The sequence below is a fragment of the Lycorma delicatula genome, chromosome 2, assembly GCF_047948215.1.
Source record: "Lycorma delicatula isolate Av1 chromosome 2, ASM4794821v1, whole genome shotgun sequence".
Classification (NCBI taxonomy): Eukaryota; Metazoa; Arthropoda; class Insecta; order Hemiptera; family Fulgoridae; genus Lycorma; species Lycorma delicatula.
The window spans coordinates 101,384,012-101,400,778 of record NC_134456.1 but is presented as its reverse complement, the minus strand read 5'-3'; the positions used below and the strand labels follow the sequence as shown (position 1 = coordinate 101,400,778).

General features: G+C 31.3%; 1 protein-coding gene and 1 pseudogene across 1 annotated transcript in view; both read left to right on the top strand.

The window, feature by feature from the left end:
- Positions 1-277: 277 nt before the first annotated feature.
- LOC142319920 (oxysterol-binding protein 1 pseudogene) lies at positions 278-2,656 on the top strand (annotated as a pseudogene).
- Positions 2,657-16,205: 13,549 nt separating this feature from the next.
- The window catches only part of slmo (PRELI domain containing slowmo), a 35,932-nt gene continuing 35,370 nt past the window's right edge, over positions 16,206-16,767 (top strand). The window contains exon 1 of the mRNA XM_075355897.1: positions 16,206-16,371. Coding sequence (XP_075212012.1) covers positions 16,340-16,371 — 32 coding nt within the window. The 5' untranslated portion in view covers positions 16,206-16,339. The remainder of the gene's footprint in view (positions 16,372-16,767) is intronic.

Genomic DNA, 16,767 nt, shown 5'->3' with positions numbered 1-16,767 from the left:
GATATAACTAAGAATATTCCATTAATTTTATATTTTATATATATATATATATATATATATATATATATATATATATATAGTTTATTTAAATTTAGCAAACAGATATATGTACTCTTTATATATATATATATGATTATTTTAGCCATGGACTTTATGTAAGAGTGTAGTTATATTGATGTGTATCTCATGGAATACTAATATGGTGTTTTATAATTTGCAATAAATTAATTAAAAGTGGAAAATGGAAGAAGAAGAAGAGTTAAAATCTTATTATAAAATGAGAGGATGGCTTTTAAAATGGACTAATTACGTAAAAGGTTATCAGAGTAGGTGGTTTGTATTATCAGATGATGTGTTATCGTACTACAGAAATGAAGCAGAGATGGCTCACACATGTAGAGGTTCTGTAAATCTAACTGGAGCACTTATTCACACTCATAATTCATTAAATTTTATTATTTCAAATGGCAGTGATCAGATATTTTATCTGAAAGCAGCTAATGAAGTTGAAAGGCAGCGTTGGGTAACTGCTTTAGAACTTGCTAAAGCTAAAGCAATTAGTACAAATGAATTGTCTGAACAAATAGGAATGACAAACGAATCAGATTATCAAAGAATTTTAATAAGTATAATCAAAGCTCTAGGTGAAAGAATTGAAAACCTTCAGATATGTTATAATTTGATCATAAAACATAGTGATTCATTAAAAGGTAAGATTACTGAGTTTGAAAATGTGAATATACCAGAAAAATTGCCTGAAGAATTACAAAATTTAAACCAGGAAGTTACATCATTTCGAGTGACCTCTGGTGCAATGATTAACGCGTGCATACAGTTCTTGGAAATGGCTAAGTTTAAATTCAGTAAGCTAGTAGAAATAGTAAATTATGAAAAACAGCAGCGGGAACGGCTAGATGAAGTTGTTGAACATTTGAAAAATCAATATTCTTTACTGGAGAAAGCTATAAATAATCATGAAATGATTACTAAGTTCGATCTAGAATCAATTACTGAAAGTAGGAATGACATTAAAACTGAGGAAGTCAACATAACTTATTGTGAATCTGTAGATGGAAGTAAGGAAGTAAAATGTATCGGTGTTAATGAATCTAACTATCTTCTTTTATCAGTTCCTGAAGCCAGTGTTACTTGGCAATTTACATCACCATTTAATAATGGAAATGTTAAAGACATAAATTTCACAAATGAGAATTTAGTTAAAACAGAAAATTTGAAAATTCAACAAACAGATAGTACTACTATTCAAGCAGGTACCTCCGAAAAATCTTCTAAATTGGATACCAATCCAAGTAAAAGTAATCCAGGTAGCACAAGTAAGTCAAAAACCTCACTGCAAAATAATAAAATTTGTAAACGAAGATCTAGAATCCCAGATAAACCTAATTATCCTTTAAATTTATGGAGTTTTTTGAAAAACTGTATAGGTAAAGAGCTAACTAAAATACCGATGCCTGTAAACTTTTCTGAACCGCTATCAATGTTACAACGCATAACTGAAGATTATTCATACTCTTATGTACTGGACCGTGCAGCATTATGTGAAAATTCATTTGAACAGCTGGCACATGTTGCTGCATTTACTATTTCAAATTATTCAACAGCTGTTAACCGATTAGGAAAACCGTTTAACCCATTACTTGGAGAAACATATGAATGTGATCGAACAGATGATATGGGCTGGAGATGCATAACAGAACAGGTTTCTCATCATCCACCTATCGCTGCTCAACACTGTGAAGGAAGAGGATGGATTTGTTGGCAGGAATTTTGCATTTCATCAAAATTTCGTGGCAAATATCTGCAGGTTACACCTTTAGGAATATCCCATCTTTTATTTAGCAAATCTGGAAATCACATAACTTGGAGGAAAGTAACAACTACTATAAATAATATTATTATCGGTAAAATCTGGATAGATCAAAGTGGAGAAGTCGATGTTACCAACCACACTGATGGGTCCATCTGTCATCTTAGTTATCTTCCTTATAGTTATTTTAAATCTGATAATCAAAGAAGAGTAAAAGGTTGTGCAATGGATAAAAATGGTACAGTAAAATGGACTGTAAATGGAACATGGGATAAGCAGGTTGACATTGCTCCTGTTTTGAGTTCTTCAGGAACAAAAGACAACCCAGTATACAAAACTGGAGATTATATTACAGCCTGGGAAATGAAAGAATCACCTCCAAACTCAGAAAAAATGTACAATTTTTCTTTATTTGCATGTCAATTGAATGAAATGGAGGATGGTGTAGCTCCAACAGATTCCAGGAATAGGCCTGACCAAAGATTAATGGAGGAAGGAAAATGGGATGAAGCAAATGTTATTAAAGTTGCATTAGAAGATAAGCAAAGAGCTGCTAGGAAGGATCGAGAAAAGGCTCAACAAATGGCTGTAATTAGAGATGATATAGCAAATGAACAAGAAAAAAAAGCACACACAGCTGACCATGCTCCTGTTAATGACCAAGATGAGATTCCTTTAAATGAAGCATCGCATAGCACATATGAACCAATTTGGTTTAAAAAAGAAATAGATACAGTAACTGGAAATATATCTTATGTATATAAAGGAACTTATTGGGATTCAAAAAAAAAACAAGAATGGAAACAATGTCCTAATATTTATTTATGAAAAATTATTCTAAGTATATCTTTTATTTGAAGTTTCCATATAACATAATTTTAAATAACATTTTCATTATATTATCAAAAATTAAGTTACTTTTAAAGACATATTTTTATAGTAAATAAAATGAAAATAGTCAATTTTCTATTATTCACTGAAGTATTATTTGGTATAAGAGTAGAAAGTTTTCATGAAAATATTAAAAAAAAAATATTTTTAGCTTCTGTAAAACCTTTTCAGAAGCTTTCCAAATTATCCTTTCCTTTCTAAACTATTATGATGTTTATCAGATTGACAGATGCCATTTATTGCCAATTAATTTATTATATGGTGTTTTCACAGATTGACAATAGTTTTGAAACAGTTAAGAAAATTTCTCAATATATAATTAAAGGACACATGGGTTTTTTATTGTGTTTGTTCAATATCACATTACTTTTGCTATTTTCAGCGAGTTTTAGAAAATACTGAATTGGGTAAAACTCATGTGTTAAATGAATAAACTTAAATCATAAATATTCTATCATGAACTGATGCTGATTTTCTTAATCTTATTCAGAAATGATCAATTTCTATCACATTACCTGTTGCATATAATGAAGGGACCAACTTTATGAGATGTTGTCAAATCAATCAGTGCTTTCAAAGAACTGAAAAAGATGCAGAAGATTAAAATGAATGCCCTGCACTGAATAAGTTAGAAAGTGAATCGTTCACTTTCTAATGCTTCGTGCATTATTCACACATAATAATTTTAGCTGCATAATGAAAAAAAATATTAAGCTACTTTACATAAATAATCAATTTATTTGAAATTCACATCTAGATTTCTTTGAATTTTTTTAAAGAAAATGTTTTACAAATGTGCCCTGGTAAGATAGTTCAATGTTACTACTTATGATGGTTACCATAATTGCTGGAATATCTCAAAATGTTTCATGCTAAAAAAAATCAAAAGATGAGATGCACAGTAAGTTGTCAGTGGCCAATTTTTAATGAACTAGTTCCAATAGACATAGACATCCAAAATAAAATAATGCAGAATACAGTTTCCTTGAAATTTTTTGGTAGTTGTTAATGTCTAATGATCTTAACTGTTGATGTCATTAAGACTTTCAGACTTAACGGGGTAAATTAATTATTATGCAGAAAGTAGCCTAGATTTTTTTTATATTTCTGTATTATTGTTTTTCTTTTCAAATAAAAGTATGTTTTATTAGTTGTTTTAAATAAAGGTTTAAGAAAACTTTGTCCTCACAGGAATATAGAGTCAACATTATTTGCAAACTGCAGGGTAGCGTACAAAATTATCCAACATTTGGTTTTGTTAAAAAATATTTATTTAAATTCAATACAGAAAAGTAAAGTATAACTTGTTTACTATATACCTGGAGATTATGTTCTGCTTATCGCATGTTCATATGACCACAATTATATCTAGCAACATCCTCAACATGAACTCCTAAGTTTACCATAACATAAGCCTGTGATGGTTGTGTTTTTAGTTTTTGGTAATTGATTCTTATATATTTTTTAGCACTGAATTCGAAAATCATCTTCATTTTTTCCATCATGACAGGATTTTTCACAAATTGCAAATTTCAAAATTTGTAAAAAGTTTAAAAATTGTAAAACGATGATACAATAAAATAGATGTAAAAATTTTTTATATAATAAATTAATATAATATATTTCTTTTTTTGGCTTAAATTGTACATTCTTATAGCTAAACAGTTGAGTGGTCTAAAGAGAAGGGCAAGGGGTCATTGACCTCTTAATTTCTAGTGAAAATTACCATAAAATAAGTCTAATTTCTATTATAGTGCAATTTTAAATTAATTTATTTTTATTTAATTAATTTTTATAAGTTACATCATGCCTTTGGAAACCACACCCCCTCTTCACCACCCTTACTGGCGAATTATATAAAATACTTACAGTTTTATTCCATGTGTCAAAGTTTCTTTAGGTGGCTGGTTTATACTCTGCTTTGCTTCTATAGTGTTCATCTCGGTGTAATATCCAGCAACAGTCTGCCATTATTGTAGTAGTCCATTTTTCTGGATGCCTCCTTTCCATTTCTTTTATGTCCTGATAAAATCTGTCACCCATCTCTTCACTAACGGCACCCAGATTTTCAGGAAAATGATCCACATGTGACTTAGTGAACCTTCAAGCTCATGGAACAACCTAAATTTTTGTACTTCTAACAGCAAGTTCTCAACAATTGATTTGAACTTCGGATCCTTCTTATTGTCCAGAAACTTGGTTACCACGTCTTTAAAGGCTCTCCAGGTTTCTTTTTCTGCAACTTCCATTTGTTTCTCAAAATTACTATCATTGAGAAGTTTTCTAATGTCAGGAGCAGTAAAGACACCCTCTTTTAGTTTGGTGGTTGATAATACTGAAGATTTGTTGCAGATGTATTTAAAACATTTACCATCTTTTGGTAAGGCTTTGACAAATTGCTTTATCAAGCCTAACTTGATATGCAGAGATGGAAGGAGAATTTTATTCAGATCTATGACAGTTTTTCGGAGCACATTTTTTGTTCTATGTTCTAATGAAGCTTTTTTTGGCCAATCTTTCTTCATCCAATGTTTTTCTCTGTCTCTGCTCTCCCATTCACGCAAAAATCAAAGAAATTTTGTGTATCCTCCTAGCTGTCATATTCGTACCACTGAACGTAGGGAACGTTATATTTCCAAGAAGAATAATCTTCTTACTCCAGAACGTATGCGGGAGATTGAGGACTAACATTCTGCATCTTGACAGGCCAGGTGGGATAACTATTCTACTGGTCGTTACATGCATGGTATGTTGCCAACTTTAACTGATTTGCATGTGGTTACGTGGATTTCCCCCAATCGGTATATTATACAATTCCTTTCTGGGTGCTTTTTGGGGAAGTTTGGCTAGGTTTTGTTTAATAGATTCAGGCCTGTGCCCGGATTGTGGGGTTTATGACATAGTTGGTGATGTCCTCTATGTCTGTCTCCGGTTTGAGGCTGAACATACATGAGTAGTTAGAGAACTTGAGAGGGTGAACTCCTTTCTGGATCTCCGAGTTAATGGATCTCCGAAGGTCCTTGAAGAATGGTCGATAGTGGCTGGTTTCCTCCGTTTTCTTGCATTATGTGGGTTGGCTGAAGGTGTTTAAATGGAATAGGTTCCTGGGTGGCTAGTGTTTAGGCCGGAATATTTGATTGGTTGGAGGTAGGCATATTGGCAGCAAGCCTCAGTTAGTTTGGTTGAAACAGTAATTGTTAAAGTTGAGTGACGGAGCCGGGGATGGCAGGGGAGTGGGTCGACCGCACTACCGAGGGCATGGTGGTAGTCCACGCAGCCGTAAGGTGTAGCACCGAGAGTAGTCTTCGAGTGTGGCAAATTAAATGCCATGCAGAACTCTGAGATGGAGCTGGGTGGGAGTAAGAGGTCTGTCCTCAACTCCCTTGCGCACCAGAATGTAGGGCATTTTTCTAAAATTGGTTAATTGGTGTATTTTTTAGTGGGTGATGGAATGTAAGTCTGAATTTCATTGTTACATATAAATTTTGAGTGGTATAAGTTTGGCACTGCATTTGACTCATTACTTAGTAGATGTTTGAGGCATTTACAGTCAAAAGCAGTTATAATGAAACTGGGCTAGGCGCGGGGTTCGTGCTTGCGCGAACTTGGTTAGCTAATTTAGAGGGTGATGCTGTAGGGTAGGAAATATTGGTTTGCTTGGAATTTCTCCCACCACCACCCCATTCGGTCATCCTAGAGCATAAATTTGGTTGCCTGTCTGCACAATTTTCCCTTCTACCTGTCCCTCCAATATTAAAGCGATTATTCCAGGATGCCTTAATATGTGGCCTGTAAGTCTGTCTCTTCTTTAAACTATATTTTTCCAAATGCATCTTTCTTCATCGATTTGCCACATCACATCTTCATCTGTCAGTTTATCCATCCATCTGATTTTTAACATTCTCCTATAACACCACATTTAAAAGCTTCTAATCTTTTTTCTCAGGTACTTTGATTGTCCAAGTTTCACTTCCATATAAAGCTACGCTCCAAACATATACTTCCAAAAATGTTTTCCCAACATTTAAATTAATTTTTGATGTAAACAAATTATATTTCTTCTACCTCTATAATATTTTCCTATTTTTACATTCAGTGGTCCATCTTCATTACTTCTACTACATTTCATTATTTTCATTTTGTTCTTGTTTATTTACATGCGGTAGTTCTTGTGTAAGACTTCACCCATGCCCTTCATTGTTCCTTCTAAATCCTTTTTACTCTCAGCTAGAATTACTGTATCATCAGCAAATTGTAACATCTTTTTAAGATTAAAAAGTAATGGGGATAGGGAACATCCTTGTCGGACTCTCTTTCTTATTACAGTTTCTTTCTTATGTTCTTCAATTATTACAACTGCTGTTTGGTTCCTGTAAATGTTAGCAATTGTTCTTCTATCTGTGTATTTGAACCCTAATTTTTTTAAATCCTGAACACTTTATTCCAGTCTACGTTATTGAATGCCTTTTCTAGGTCTATAAATGCCAAGTATGTTGGTTTGTTTTTCTTTAATCTTACTTCTGCTATTAATCTGAGCCCTAAAATTGCTTCCCTTGTACCTGTACTTTTCCTGAAACCAAATTGGTCTTCTCCTAGCACTTTCTCCACTCTCCTCTCAATTCTTCAGTACAGAATTCTAGTTAAGATTTTTGATGCATGGCTATTTAAGCTAATTTTTCTGTATTCTGTATTATTAATTTTAAATTAAGCTAATAATTTGGCAGTTTTCTTTTTTGTAAACTTAAGTGAAAAACATTAAGTAACAAGTGAAATTATATACAAAATAATTTTTTAAATTTTTTTTGTTTTATTATTGAAAATTTAAACAATAATAATAAATTATAATTGAAATATGATATTCCATTTTAAGCACATGTAAATTGTTAATTTACATGTCAGTCAATTTTATAATGTTCTGTTAGATTTCCATACCTTAATACTACTACCTAACATGTTAAATGTAATTTATCTGCATAACATTCGTAACACAAAAAAAAAAATTTGTCCTGTTATGAAACTTTTATGAGCGTCCCATCACAGAGTTTTAACTGTGTTAAAACTGAATTAATAGAACAAAATCAATATCAGTGTTCGGTTCTTTCATTTGTAGTAAAACATGCATTAAAACATACATATATTAGTCAGTATCTGTTATTCAATATTTGAGGTTCCAAATGAGGATGATCAAGTGATAAATAAGTTTGATTTGTTATTAAAACTACTTGCCTAATTCATTCTACCACTGTTTTTAATCTAATGTTTTAAATTTAATGTTTAAAAACTTAGATGGTAATCATTTACAGCTGAGAGAGATCGAATTTCTATCTATTTTCAATTAGATGATACTCATTTTCTTAACTAAATTAATAATAAGAATTTTTATTTCAGTTTCAAATATAGCTAATTTGGTTAATGAACCAAATTAATTCCTGTTAGGTGATAAATGAACATTATTACATTTAATGATTAAACATGAATGTAATATGGGATAATATTTTGGTAAATAAATTTCTGGTTTCTTGTAAATAATACATGTTAACATATGTACATGTTGTCTAATCTTAAACACCTCTACAAACATTCAGTTTGCTGTTAAATATATTTTCATGAATAAACTTTTTATTTGTGGCAAAATGAATATTTCTTCTTTTAATATGGTTTCAATTAATTGTGAAAAAACCTCAGCTAAATAATTAAAGCCGTCTCCATCTTTATCTAATACTTTTATAAAATTCTTCATCAGGCCTAGTTTTATGTGTAGAGGGGGTAAAATAATATGATCTGCTTTGACTAGGGGAGTAATGACAATATTTTCCTTACCTGGTGTAAACTGATTTCTTTTTGGCCAATCTTTAAGTGTGCAGTAATTATCTGTAGCCAACTATCCCACAAACACCAGAAACAGATATATTTTGTAAAGCCACTCTGGAGACCAAAAAGAAACCCTATCACTTTCAGGTCAGCAATGATTCACATTGAGTGTTCATCATACATAATAGCTTTTAAAATTTTTTATGTACTTTCATATGTTTATTTTATTCCTGCAGCATCTGCTACCTACACTGAAGAAAACTTATTCAAGTTAAGCAACAATATTGCCTTTAAGCTTCTTTTTGATGAGTGTAAATAAACGCCAATCATGAATAACAAATTCAATGTCCAGTTCAGACATTATGCCTCCCTAATATCACATCAGAAACAAATAAACCATCTCTTCTAAAGTATTTTAGTAAAGTTTTGTTTTGAGGTTCAGTATTTGATTATTCTGGAATGTAATTCATATATACTGAAGTTGAGGATTCATCAGTTGAGTTTTCTAGGGAATCAGAAATTTCTTTCCAAGAAGTTGGAGCAATCAGGAATCCAAAAATCAATACCATGAAGTACTGGTCTCATAGCTGAATGAATATTAGGAATGTGATACTGCTTTTATTGCTTGAATTGGAACCAGTAACATTTGTTAAGCAAAAATAGCAGTCATCAACTGCTATTGGTTTGTTGGCTCTTGCCAGATCATAGGTATACCAAAATGCAAATACTCTTTTTTTCGTTTTAACCACTGGATTAGGTTGGTGCATGCTACATGTGAAGCCCAGGATTTATCTTGGTTTCCCAACGGACAGTCTAATTAATGTTTTAAGCAGCTTTCAGCAAATTCAATACTGGTTTTTGTTGACTTTTTGCGATGAATTCTCTGCAAACATAACAAAAAATATTTGGAAATTTTTTATAAGCTTGATTATTCATTGTAAAGTTCAGAATTTTTTAATGAATGAAAGTAAACTGAAATATTACTAAAGTACTTAATTAATTTTAAAAATAATTAAGTTTTAATTTATTAGGTATTTATAAATACTTAAAATACTTGACAAAATTGTTTCACCATGGCGTGCAATAAAACACAGCATGAAAACACATACACACAACTTGATACATACATACACACAATAAATCTTAATGTTCAATAAAATAGTACCAAAAGTCGTTCTGTCATAAAAATCTTTCACTAAATTTATGGGATAACTTATGAAACAATCTTTATAATACAAGTATGATAAAACCACTACCACAACTAATCAACGCACAAGTCATACCAAAAGCTCAACTCATACTGAAGAAAATTTCATCATGTTGAATTACTTACTTATTAGTGACTCACTGACATGTCTACACATGTTTGGCTTGACATGAACAGACATCATTCGACTGTTTTGTATCAAATGTAGGTCTCCAGCATGCTGTACAATATAAATCAGTTGTGAATAAGCAAATATACAGACGTACTAACTTATTTATACTATTTGTTCCATGAATGATAGAACAAATAAATTCAAGGAATTGTAACTTAAGTATGTTACATGATGGGTTGTTTCACAATACATATTCAGATTCAGCATATATAATATTATATAGAACACCTACTACCTTTTCAGTTCCAAATTTTATGTTGACTAGTGTAATTAATAAAAATAGAAAAATACTAATCAACTAATACTACATAGAGAGCAATCAATGACAATTTTAGAAAGTGAAAAATACTACTGCAAACTTAAAGAGAACGAAATAAAGAGAATGTAAGTGAGAAAGGATAAGTTAACAAATTAAGTCAAGGAAACAATAAACTTCTTTTTTTTTTGTCTTTAGTCATTTGACTGGTTTGATGCAGCTCTCCAAGATTCCCTATCTAGTGCTAGTCGTTTCATTTCAGTATACCCTCTACATCCTACATCCCTAACAATTTGTTTTACATATTCCAAACGTGGCCTGCCTACACAATTTTTTCCTTCTACCTGTCCTTCCAATAAAGTTAACGTAAGAAAACAACCACAAATCAGTAAGATTATAAGCAAGTTGTTTTTTATTCAGGTAATTAAAAGATGGCTTGATTTAGAAATTTATTTTAAATGCAAATAAAATATGCAATTACTTACATTTTTTTCTTTTTCTTGGGGGATGTTTTACTTTAAATACCCTTATTATATTTCATCATAAATGTGCTAACTTTGATTTTTTTGTCTTCAATCATTTGACTAGTGTGATGCAGCTTTCCAAGATTCACAATCTAGTGCCAATCATTTCATTTGGTTATACCCCCTTCATCCTTCACCCCGACAATTTGTTTTACATATTCCAAACATTGCTTGGCTGCTCAATTTTCCCGACTATTCTAGGATGCTTTAATATGTGGCCTATAAGTCTGTCTCTTCTTTTAACTATATTTTTCCAAATGCTTCTTTCTTCATTGATTTGCCACATCACATCTTCATTTGTCACTTTATCCACCAATCTGATTTTTAACATTCTCCTATAGCACCACATTTCAAAAGCTTCTAATCTTTTCTTCTCAGATACTCCAATCGTCAAGTTTCACTTCCATATAAAGCTACGCTCCAAACATATCCTTTCAAAAATGTTTTCCTGACATTTAAATTAATTTTTGATGTAAACAAATTATATTTCTTCTACCTCCATTATCTTTTCTCTTCCTATCTTTACATTCAGTGGTCCATCTTCACTACTCCCACTACATTTCATTACTTTTTCATTTTGTTATTGTTTCTTTTCATGTGGTAGTTCTTGTGTAAGACTTCACCCATGACCTTCATTGTTCTTTCTAAATCCTTTTTATTCTCAGCTAGAATTACTGTATCATCAGCAAATTGTAGCATCTTTTTAAGATTAAAAAGTAACAGGGATAGGGAACATCCTTGTCGGACTCCCTTTCTTATTACAGCTTCTTTCTTATGTTCTTCAATTATTACTGTTGCTGTTTGAACCCTAATTATTATCTGTGTATTTGAATCCTAATTTTTTAAAACGCTGGACATTTTATTTCCGTCTAAGTTATTGAATGGCTTTTCTAGGTCTATAAATGCCAAGTATGTTAGGTTGTTTATCTTTAATCTTCCTTCTACTATTAATTTAAGCCCTAAAATTGCTTCCCTTGTCCCTGTACTTTTCCTGAAACCAAATTTGTCTTCTCCTAACACTTCTTCTGCTCTCTTCTCAATACTTCTGTACAGAATTCTAGTTAAGATTTTTGTTGCATGGCTAGTTAAGCTAATTGTTCTATATTCTTCACAATTATCTGTTCCTGCTTTCTTTGGTATCATGGCTATAACACATGAGCAGTAATTCTACAAATATTCTGTCTATGTCAGGAGCCTTTCTGCCATTCAAATCTTTTAATGATCTCTTAAATTCAGATCTCAGCATTGTTTCTCCCCTTTCATCCTCCTCGACTTCCTCTTCTTCCTCTATAACACCATTTTCTAATTCATTTCCTCTGTATAACTCTTCAATACATTCCACCCACCTATTGACTTTGCTTTTCGTATTATAAATTGGAAGTCACTGTATTATATATCTAGTAATCATATTACTAGATTTTAATTTATGTACTCCAAAATTTTCTTTAACTTTCCTGTATGCTCTGTCTATTTTACCAATGTTCATTTCTCTTTCCACTACTGAACACTTTTCTTTAATCCACTCCTCTTTCGCTAGTTTGCACTTCCTGTTTATAGTATTTCTTAATTGTAGATAGTTCCTTTTACTTTCTTCATCGATAGCATTCTTATATTTTCTATGTTCATCCAGCAGTTGCAATATATTCTCTGATATCCAAGATTTCCTACCAGTTCTCTTTGTTCCGCCTAATTTCGCTTCTACCAATTTAAAAATAAATAAATAGTACATATTTTTTCTTTCTTAATACATACGTTGTACTGTAATTTCATTAAAATAATACAAGGATATTGTAATAATAGAATAGTAAAATAAAGTACAGTATTTTTTTATTACAGTAGCTAACTGTATAACTTAACAAAAACGTAATCTTCAAAAACGTAATGCATTTCTGCATTAAACGTGACTCACAATTTACGCGATTTCATTATAGGCCGAAATTACTAAATATATATAAATAAATCTAAAAGTATAAATATAATTGAACCTAACTTAACCTTCGCTCGCTCTCAAAGTTAGCGAGCGCAGCAAGTGTAGGTTAGATTGTATTTATAATTATGTTTATTTATTATATAAAGTTAGATTATAATTTTTTTTCTCCTTTCAGTGGCGCCATCTAACTGACGAACTAAAACGACGCTGACTACAAATTGGCTGTGGGCGTCGTCTTGAAAAGTACCGATATTTGTAATACAATTTTTAAAAATTTTGTATTAAATTATGATAATTTTTTAAAATTATTTATACAACTACCGATTTGCACATTCACACAAAACACAGTTATTGCAAGCAATTGTCTGCTATCTGCAACAGAGTTTGCTACTGATCTGATGATTCGATGCTTGTATTCGAATCCCTTGTTCGAACTCTATGAATCCGAATCCTATGTTCTACTGCTTCGAATCAGTTATTGTTATGGCATACGACTTAAAATCATCTGTGGCGACAGTTATGATTCGAACGAACAAACTGGACACACCTACTCTTAGTTCTCGACTGTTGTTTTAAATCATCTGCCGTTTCAAATCTTACACAATACACATTTTGGCGTTTTAAATCCGGCTTATTTAATATTACGTGGTAATCATAAATTATAGAAGTGGAAGCATCCTTAGCCACAGCAGCTGATTCGATAACCATCTTCGAATCATCTTAGCCTTAAAACAAACGAATCCGATAGATAGAATTCTAATTATTAAAATCATACTTACGAAATGAACAAGTCCCATGTTTTTCATTAATGAGCTATAATATTGTTATTTAACCTTACAAAATTCATTTCATAAAAAACCACTTGTATATTAAAAATGCTTAAAATAATAGTAAAAGAAAACCTGAATTTAAAGTAATAATAATGAAAAGTTATGACTTGTAATACTTATAAAATGAATTCTAAAATTATTAAAAATTAAAATCCACCTTACCAGCAAATTAAGTTTGATACTTCTCGCAATATTTTTTAACATTAGCTGGATAAAAATTTCATGATATTTTTTCTTCCTTCTACGAAGTAAAGGAAGAATTGTAATCGCTAAAAATTTCGATTTTCAGATTTCAACGAAAATATCCATTTTTACCATCTCTGAATCTATTTTGAATAGTTTCGACGTGATGTCTGTACGTACGTGTCTGTAGGAGGTTGAAATTTTGGATTAAGGACTATGGTTACATCTAATTGTGCACCTCCCCTTTCTGTTGCAATCGACTGGATTAAAAGTGCCCAAAAACCAAAATTTTGGATTTTTTCTTAACAGAAATATGGAGGCTCATTTCTTAGCAAAAATAAGCTTCCATTGAGAGCTTTTCAACGATATATCATAAGTGGTACTTATTTTTATTTGTTTCAGAGTTATGGCCAAATAAAATTTTAATTCATGAAATATTTGGAGCTTTCAAGGGAAGGCACGTCGGTTTGATTCAGACTTCATTTTTTTAAATTTAAATATGTTGATTAATTAATAATTATTAATCTCTGATTGTAAAAAAAAAAGTTTTACAATAGATAATGCAATAATAACAATAAAAAAATGTATATGAAAAAATCCAAAGTTATTAGTGAAATAAAATTTTATGTACTTTTCATTTTAATTCAAAAATTATAACAGAGTTTAATAATTATTAATAAATCAATACATTTAAATTAAAAAAAAAAGTTGGATTCCAACCGATGTGTCCATGGTTACGGATCCGACATGCTCTCACTTAACACCACATAACTAGTTGCGACGAGAAACAAAATTTATATATAGATAATATAAAATGCTGATACGAATCATTTTTATTTATTTGTACAGGTATTTTAAACAAAAGTGGCTGTCAAGGTCTTTTGGCATTGTGTTGCAGTGATTCATAAATATACTCTTTTTATGTTTTGTGTTTGTTCTTATTGACCTAGATTCGTATGATTCGAATCAGTGAGTCAAATCTCGACAACTGATATATGTGATTTGAATTATTTTAATGATTAGTTTCTCCCAACCCTAATTGCAAGCATTACATTATTGGAAACATTATGAAATCCAGAATATCATTTACCTAAACAAAATAGATTTCATTATATTTTAGAACAAATTAAAGTATTCTAAAGATTAATCTTGTTATTAAAATGTTTTTCTCATAAATTAATAGAATTCCGTATGAAAACTCTGGTGTTGTATATTGTTCACCAAAATCTATTCGGAGTGAAAAGAAAACAAAAGTCGCAAAATACGTTACTTATGTGACACAAATTTTTTATAATTTGCGATCCGAACAAAAAAGGTTTGTTTATCAAACATATTTGTTAAAATTCAAAATGTTTATAATATTAAATAATTACTGTGAAAGTGTCACTGGATGATCTCAAAGTGTATCACAAACCGCATCAGTAAATGACATTTGTTTTTCAGAAAAACTTAATAATTTTTTTTTATTTTTATTAACCACCCCGGGAGTAACTGGCATCACTTATCAGCATTACATTCTAGTTAATCCCGTAGTGTTGTGGAAGCAGATTGCACCACCCTAGCTTAGCCCCGTTCCAGGGCCCCGATCGGAGTCTTCCGTGTATCATCGAGACGTTCCGACCTCCTCTACTGGATAGCTGAAACGCCTCTCCACAGGGAAGTTACCCACCCTGTCATATCTGGATCCAGGCATGCCTTTCACTCGCCCTTTTCCTTATAGCGCCCTCACACAACTTCAGGGTCGTTCATGCCATCATCAGAAGCAGCCATCATCTCCAGCTCTTGCGTGCTGGTGAGCCAAGATATCCTAGGCAAGGAGGCTGTCTGCCTGTTCCTCTAGACGTTTTCACGACTCGTATTAATTTAAAAAAAAAACTAATTGTACAGCTTGTTTCTCCCCCATGAAACAGTAAATTTCTCTTACATTTATTGTTTTCTGAACAACATAGTCCCGTGAACTTCATATTTAACCCACCAACCTTGTATCTTTTGTTTCTGTTAACATCCTTATCCCTTGTCTGCAGGAGTTGAGGACATTTATATCACACATACATATAATAAAGAGCTTTAAACACGTTTATATGTATTTATACTTCTAGCTAATAAAATACAATTTCTTCGGCCACAGTCAAGCCAATACCCATGTCTTCCTTTTCGGGTGATGGCTGTCATATCAGCAAGTCCAACAAAAATCAGAAAAAAAACATGGAAATAACAAATTTTAACCTAATACTTTATGTAGTGTAGTAGTAATTTGAAACGTAACTTTTTTTTGCAGATCGGTTGTCTACGTTTTGCTTCTTTTACTTTTATGCATATCTATTGACACATTTTCGTTCAAATAAATTTATAGTTTACACTTATTTATACATTCAATCAATAAAACTCCATGAATTCAGCCGGTCCCTTCATGCCATAACCCGTATCTTCCTTTCATCAGGAGAAATCTATTTAAGTTGTACTGATGCAATTTTTAAAGGAACTGTCATACTCAAATTCATTTTTATAGTTTAATAATAAATGTTATGTTATTATTATGTTGGCTGTACTGATGTTCAGCTGATTTATTAGAATCAGACTGAAACTGAAGTCCATTTTAAAATCAATGGCACGGGTATTGTCCTAAGTTTTACATTCCGTGTTATTATGTGATCGTTATTTTTTATTTATTAGAAGAATTCGATAAATATACAGTACTCGGACAAAAATGAAGATCTGGACTTCAGACTATACTTTTAAGTATGCAGTTTATTTATGTTTCACTATTTTTTAAGCATTTGTGTTGAACTTGAATTAGGAAGTGTTTGCCAAAATTCACAACCTTGATTTTCTATTATTATTATTATTATAATCTTTAAATTCTGGTTTGTATGGCAGATACTTTCCTGCATATTATGTCCTTAGCTCCGTCATTTTGTTATAATCGTAAAACATATTGTTTTTGTGCCGATTTATTTATTGTAAGAGAATTGTAAAGTTTAAATTGAAGGTTAGGAAAGTGATAATCAGTTATATTCTTGTTACATACTGCCCTAGCTAATATTGTGCTATAATTAATATGTATTTTTGAAATTGTTTAAACGAAATAAAATTAACATTTTTATATTATTCTGTTTATATTGTTTTTGTATTTGA